Raw genomic sequence first — 7,619 nt, 5'->3', positions numbered from 1 at the left:
CCTTCATCAATCCGGGCTCTCCATCCTTGGCTTCCTCTCCAAGATGGATTTCTGGCCCTTGATGCCTCATGATGATGATGACTTCATCTGCTTCAATCTCTGCCTTCAACCATCACTTCGCCACTCTAGCTACTCCCTGTGGTGGTTGGTCAGATTCGAAGACAAGCCATGCTTCAAGAATCTCCCTCTTGGCCGAATCTTCTTCTTCCATTTTTGAGCATGAAAGGCTCAAGATAGCCTCACCAAATCTAACCACATTTGGTGAATATCTTAGCCACAGCTCACTTTTCTTTTTCTTTTTCGTGCCATCAACTCGATGGTCTTGTAGCTTGTCCTTCCCTTGCTTCGGTAGCTCCATTTTGATTTCAAGGAAGCCATTGTTTCCTGTGTATTAACCGAAGAGAGAAGAAGAAAGAGATGAGAGAGAAGAGAGAATGTGAGGAAAAAGCAATTCAAAGTGATTAATCAATTTAATTAAAGATAGCTTGCTTTTTCTTCCCTGGGTGGCGTGTAAAGTTAATGCCATCAATCATGTCAAAGATACTCTCTCTCATATTTCCTATGCACTTATTAACTTTACTCTAATAAATTTTGAAATCCATCATGATGAGTAAAGGGGTTCCGTTGGAGCATGCAGTGCATAATCAAAGGAATAGATTTCTTTTGTTAAGTGAATAAAATAATATTGTGCCCCAATTCCTTTTTATTTCGGACCAAGCATTTTTGGTCTCATACCAAGACCTTCAATTGGGCTTGTTATCACAATTGCTAGCCCATTTAATAAAACACTTGTTTCAGCCACCATCCCCAAATAATTTTAACACCAAGGCTGAATGTTGATTTTATTGGGCTTGGGATCTCTTCTTTTCATTTCGGCCCAAATATAAAATCTGCACAACAAAATTATTAATTAGGCAAATATAAATTAAGATCTAATTAATAATTTTGTAATTAAGTATTTTAATAATGTTTGTTCATCATCAATATTAAATAAGAGTTTTCCAAACTCATCAAAAATATTCAAATTAATAGAATATTTTTTTCGAAAAATATGTAATCAAAGATCTAATTTGGTTCTTAATTGTGAATATTTTTAATTTGCAAAAAATTCCATTAATTCTAATATTTTTATACTAATAAAGACTTGTCAAAGCACACAACACGAATATTAAAAAATTAACAGTTTTTTTTTTGTCCTGAATTTAAATGAACTATATTTTTCCTCCAAAAATGTTAGTCCCTAATATTCAGAAATGAGATTAAAATTTATTTCAAACGTTGAGAATAAGACAAATCAAATTAAATATTAAAAATAATTTTAAAAATTTAACAAGATTAAAAACAGAAAGCATAATATAACAAATTTTATCATTCCCGTGCAAACTGGTTGATCATAAAAAATTTGGACTTTATGCTACATGCTGTTATTAGTTGATTATTTTCCCCTACTTCCTTGGCTAAAGGTGCTCTTAAATGAAGGCCAACAGCTTTTCCAACTACCTTAAAAGTTAAAACCCTCCGCACACAAAAAAAAAAAGGGGGGGAAAAGACTACAATAGTTTACAATACAATGTACAAACTACAAACCATCGTTTTCTTCTCTCTCTCTTTTTCTACCCCGTTTTTTTTCCTTGGTATACAAATTATCTTCATCAGTTTCGATGTAAGACGGCCGGGGGAAAAACATCAGACGACAACAATTGCTGACAGCATTGATTTTATTGACAACAAACTTACCAAAGACTAAAGACGGAAGTTATCTATCATATGGTAAACAACATCAGCACCATCAGAATTTAGCCAGTACGTTTTCACCTGAAAGAAAGACGTAGAAACATGGTGCAACATCATATAATCTTGTCAAGTTTCTCTCACAACGGTACCAATACATATACGATTTAGGGTGCATTTATTACAGCTTTTTTGGCTGAAATTTTCAGTTTAGCTATATTTGTATTTATAAGATTTATAATGGGCACTCATTATGGTTACAAAGTAGAAGTTTTGTATGGAGAACAAAAGAGATTCATGTTCCAATGCATTAACTAAATCAAAAGGTTGAACATTTTGTTTTTCCTTAGTAAAGGGCTGTCATTAGCAGAATTCTTGTATAAAGTAATCAAAATTCCAAATGATTCCGACTTTTTGGGAAAAGCTAAACAGAGTAGTTTCTAATTAAAAATCAATCTACCGCTTTTTTTTCAACTTATACAGAAATCAAGTTTCGAATTATTAAAATAAATCTGTTGCATAAATTCCAATATGCAAGCCAAAGGAGTGGACTTAGACATATCAACTGAACATATGGCATCAATCTCTGACCCAAAAAAAGGCTGAATAGATGTATTTGCTTGGTGCAAGCAACATTTTGAAGTGCACAACTTTTCTTACATGCATAACACCAGGATCATGAAAGCACAGCTGAAAATTGAAGTCAAAGGACTCTATTTTTTCATAGGATACCTCCTCCTTTTGTACTCCATCCTTTTATACTAAAAAAAGTTTAGTTTTGTTTAATTGAAAACAAATATCAGGCTAAACAACAAGAAATACATCAATTACCATAATGGTGCAGGCTTGGGGGGAGAGGATGGAGAAGCTAAAGCCAAACAGGATAAGAAAGTTGTGGAAGATAAGGTGTTATAAAACCATTTCATCGAGGGGATAACAAAAACAGTGTGTCCGAAAAATAGTGGGTTCAGAAATTTCATTCACTCTGCTGGCCTGGAAGAGTAGGATAAGGGAAGAGAGAATCTTCAGAATTTGGGAAGCGAGGCCTACATGTAGTGTACGAGAGGGGCATGCAGGAAGGAATTCAATTGAGAGTTGGTACACTGGGAGAGAATCGAGCTAATTGAAAGCTCAAGCTTTTTTCTTTTTGGGCATTGTTTTTGTAAATTCCTTCAAGTAGCCACTACTGTTATTACCTTGATATCAAGTCTGCATTCAGTAATACAGATTTTGTTTCCTTCATAATCTCAGGATTCCAGTTTCTATAAACTCAAAACAGGATTCCTCCAAGGAACATTGGGACCCCAAAGCTCCTGATCTTCAAAAGAAGCAGGAAACGATGAAGGAGGATGGAAACGTTGAGGAGGCAAAAGAGAATAAAGATTTCGAGGAGGATGAAGATGTTGAAGTCAAGGTGGTGGTGACTATGACAGTGTCCAGACATCAGATCTTGTTCAGAACTAGAGGATGATCAAAAGAAAAGAAACAAATATATTCAATTGGGAGGAAACAAATAATGTGCCATTGTAGGTGACAGACTGGAGATGAAGGCAGAAAAATGAGTCGAATATCTTCGCCAATGAAATTTATTCAGAACTTGATGAAGTTGAAGGAGCAAGATAAAGAACCCTAGAGAAGCACAAAGGGTTGATGATGAGGTGGAATATAAGAAAGATGGTATTGGTGCTAAATGAGGAGCAAGGCAGAAAATAGCCAGTGAAGAACAGAGGTCTAGCAAGGATTAAACAGGAGATAAATATTTAAGGTTTATTCAGAAATGATTTAGTGTGTCTTACAAGAGTACTTTGTCTTCAGACAATATCTTGAATTATTTTCTTTTTCACATCAACCACTATGTTTATCTATATATTGGAGTCTTAAACATTGAATGAAGAAATCGTCTCATAATACAGCCTGAAATCAGATAACATGATGGCATCATGAAAGATTTCTGAGAAACTTTTAAGGATATCTAGTTTACCTGGATTGTACTGTGAGCAACATACCGCTGCTTACTCTCCTTAAAGCTAACATCCACACGCTCCCATGGTACCTGATTGAGACCCCTTATCATCACCTCTACAATGTGGTCGAATAAAGACATTAGAAAAATATATATTTAAAATTACCCTAACAATCAAAATAGAGCTACAGCTAGCTTATTGAATTGCTTTGCACCTAGTATATATTCATTTGATTTGTATAATTGGTGCAACCAAATTGAATATAGCTGAGGAAAATATTTATAGAATATAATTAATAAAATACAAATCAAATTGTATGTAATGAATATGTTGATTACAATAAGTTCAGAATTCAGATATCCTCAAAATTTGAAATAGAAGTTCTTGCGAGTCCCATATATATAGAATTTACAAACAATAAGGGAAGAACCTTCTAAGTCAACTGCTTGGGCTCCAACATAAGAAGATGCTTTATTGCGACCGTCATTTGCATTCTCCCCTTCAACGTAAACAATGTGTGGATATTTCTCATCAATTACAAGAAGATTTGACTTGCACAAAAGAAGAAGCAGAATTCAGCCTCTGATAGACATGTAAAGCAACGAGATAGAAAATTATCAGAAAATCTATACCTTTGGAAGTTCATGTTGACGACGAATTGATGAAGTACGCCATCCAACCATATCTTTAAACTAAGTCAAGAAATTTTACAAGTTCCATAATATTTATCTATCAGCACCATTAGGTGAATTTATGGTTTCAGCAAAATTACTAAATTTAAAGTGGATACGATCATAGTTTGCATTTGCATATGCTACCCGACGCTTAAATGCACGTAAAGCTGACCTGCACACCATCACAAATGGTCAAATGAGCAAATAGTACAGAAATTAAAATCGGTATCCGATAAGCTCCTGACAAATTAATACCGACATAAATTTTAAATCGTCAGTGTCATCAACCATTCGTAGAAGCAGAGGGGGCTTTCCATCATCATTGTCCATGAGGAAGAGATGCTTCCCAGATCTCCCAGCAACTAAATGTGCAGTTTGGGATGCCCTTCTCTCAAGGAAAGGAAGACCACAAAGGAATGGAAGCTGCAAGAGAGAGAGAGAGGGGGAGAGAGAGAGAGAGAGAGAAGGAAATATAATACTGGAATTACAGTATTTGCGCTTCCATGTTCAATACAGAAACAATTAGCATGAACAACGAAACAAGTAAACCACAAACAAATTGATCCCATCATACATCCAACTTTTGAGCATGTCTTAGAGTAGCCATATTTCATATTCTTATATCTCCTTTGAGGATACGTAATTTATGTCTGTGTATATATATAGAGAAGTGTCTTTAGAAAGCGTCTTAGAAACTGACCACCAGAAGTTCCAGATACGAAGAGATAAAACAATCCTCAGATAATATCACTAAAACCCCATGCATGCAGTGGATTCATGGAAACAAAAAGGAATTAAAATCAATTGTTACACCCAGTGCACTGCACTTGCAGTAAAAGAGCAATGCCTTCCATTTGAACTTTCCTTCTAACAAAACTAAAATGCAAACAGATGAATGTCAAGAGAGACAAGCAAAAAACTGACAAAGAGATATAGTTACGTGGCACACACCATAGGAATATAACCAACCTGTTTATTTCCTCGTGAACCAAGATGTGGTGTTGCAAATGTAATGAAGTTCACTGGCTCCAAACCAGCAATTTTGTTTTCAGAACCAGGTTCAAGGCATGGCTTCAAATATTCTGTCTTTTCGTCAACTATGCTGTTTCTACTTGTCCCAACAGGTCCCAATTTTGAAGAATAATCATAAAGCCTTCCAATAGCATATCTTGCCACCAAGCCCCCAAGAGAATGTGCCACAAAGGATATCTTTTGCACCTGTGGCCAACGTCTAATAACACATAGAACCTGCATAAATATGAGTGAAAATTGAAAAATCAGAAGTGAATGGCTCGTTGCAAAGTCAACACCGAAGATAAATCATGAGACTAAGACATTCACCAGAAAACCAATCATAAATTATGTTATTACCAAAGTACCTCTTCGGCTAGCCTCTCACCCATTGTATCAACACCATAAAAAAAAAAAAAAAAAACATGAACTAATTAAGAGCAAAGGATGATAGACTTGGCAATGCTAGGACAAGAATAAGAACAATTTAAAGTAGGATGATTCAACATTTGAGAAACTGAAAGCAAATAAAACAGCCCAATAAATTCTTGCAAGCATCAGTACTCTTTTCCCCCTTTCTTATTTATAACATTAACTCTTAAAATTAATGCTACTAAAAAAGTTCAAAATGTGAACCATAAAAACATCCACACCAGCTACTTTCTTAAAGATCAGAATGTTAATAAGAAAAATAACATTCCAGGTTCCAGTAACACATAATATTTTCCATGTGCCACTAAATTGTCAAGATGTTCTGACGGACTCGGAAAAAAAACATATTTGGAAAAAGATCCTCTAAAGTGAAGAGATTGGTAAAGTATGAAAGTAATTAAGTGAGGGTTAATCAACATTGAATTTGTAATTTTCATCATGTATGAGTCCCACTATCTTGATCGACTTCACCGACTTCCTCAATCTAGAAGAACTTAATCCACAGATTTACTGACGTAGTTCAGATATTTTGGATTTAGTTACTATAACACTAGAAAGCTACCATGTATAAGGATGGCATTTCACTTGTATCTTTACCAATTTCTCATTTTAGCAAATTTTCTCGTTTCCATTTTTCTCTTAGGTATTTATTTTTCTATCACGTATGATTCTCATCACAGTAAAGTTGAACATTATAGGAAAGGTGAAATAGTAATTTTAAAGCTTACGGTGTACAATAACTTTATCAGGAAGTTTCTTCACAAACTGCTCCGCAGCATATCTCCAATCTGCAGCACTGAAATACCAAGCGCAATTCAACACAGTTAACCCACTAAACCAAAATCCTCATACGAAGCAAAGTCCAATAATATTCATGATACTGAAGCCTTACCTTCCAATTATACCATTGACCATAATAACAAGGTGACTGGGAACCTGCTTGGCGACAGAGCCAGACGCAGCGACAAACAGGTCCTCGCCACTACTGTCGGCCTCTACCCTGAGTCGGGGGTTCTTGAAGCTGAAGCAACCGCGGCCCATCCGGCGGAGCGCTTCCATTTGAACGGTATTGAGGGAAAGGTTGGGCCCCGCAGAGACGGCGGGTCTCAATCGAGATGGCGGATGGAAGAGGCCGCAGGATTCGCCGGCGCTGAAACGGTTAAGAGTCGGGTTGCGGGCAGGCACGACGGGTTTGGGTCCGAGCACAGAGCTGGAATCGGAGGCGAGCATGAAAGAGCGCTTTGTTGGAAAGAAGAATGGAATTGGGGTGAATGGAATTCACTTGCTGTGGCTTCAGAGGTCGAAGGGACTGCGACCGTGATCGGTGATTCGCGATGCTTGATGTGTGATGCCTGATGTTTGAACAGTAATCTGGTACTGGTAGTCAGAATCTTATTCAGTCCATTTCGGCCTTGGAGCGACTTGGTTGGTCAATGCCACTCCACGTCAAAGTAAGAAAATTTCAACAAAATATTTTGTGGAAATATCTTACTTCATCATTTCTCTCAATCATATCAAATTTCAGGACACTGGTTTAGTGGAAGTGCCAACGAAGTTCGGCTCAATTTTTTTGATATGGAGGCTTTGTGTGTGTTATCTGGATATGCTTTTATGGGGTGCAATATAAATATGTGGGGCAGTTTTTTTATTATTGTGAGGCCCAACAACTCGGACCGTGCGAGTTGTTTGAGAGTCATGTTTTGCAAAGCAAATTGGTAGGTCCAATTTAAAGATGAAGAGAGCTTAAAAATCTGAAAGATTTAAATTGTACCGTCTGAGTTGTTAGCATTGTGAATTTTTTTGTGTT

The 7,619-nt window shown here is 36.4% G+C and overlaps 1 protein-coding gene across 1 annotated transcript; it reads right to left on the bottom strand.

Annotated features, from left to right (window-relative positions):
• Window positions 1–1,533: 1,533 nt before the first annotated feature.
• Window positions 1,534–7,387, bottom strand: LOC107479570 (uncharacterized). The gene is made up of 10 exons (XM_052258336.1): window positions 6,705–7,387; window positions 6,541–6,608; window positions 5,749–5,810; window positions 5,339–5,617; window positions 4,629–4,792; window positions 4,486–4,541; window positions 4,328–4,380; window positions 4,126–4,246; window positions 3,713–3,810; window positions 1,534–1,815 (listed from the first exon to the last, which is right to left on the bottom strand). The coding sequence occupies exons 1-10, from the start codon at window positions 7,040–7,042 to the stop codon at window positions 1,744–1,746; spliced, it is 1,311 nt and encodes a 436-aa protein (XP_052114296.1). The 5' UTR covers window positions 7,043–7,387; the 3' UTR covers window positions 1,534–1,743.
• Window positions 7,388–7,619: the final 232 nt, after the last annotated feature.

This window comes from Arachis duranensis, chromosome 3, assembly GCF_000817695.3.
Source record: "Arachis duranensis cultivar V14167 chromosome 3, aradu.V14167.gnm2.J7QH, whole genome shotgun sequence".
In the NCBI taxonomy this organism is placed as follows: Eukaryota; Viridiplantae; Streptophyta; class Magnoliopsida; order Fabales; family Fabaceae; genus Arachis; species Arachis duranensis.
This window is presented reverse-complemented; position numbering and strand designations above follow the sequence as displayed.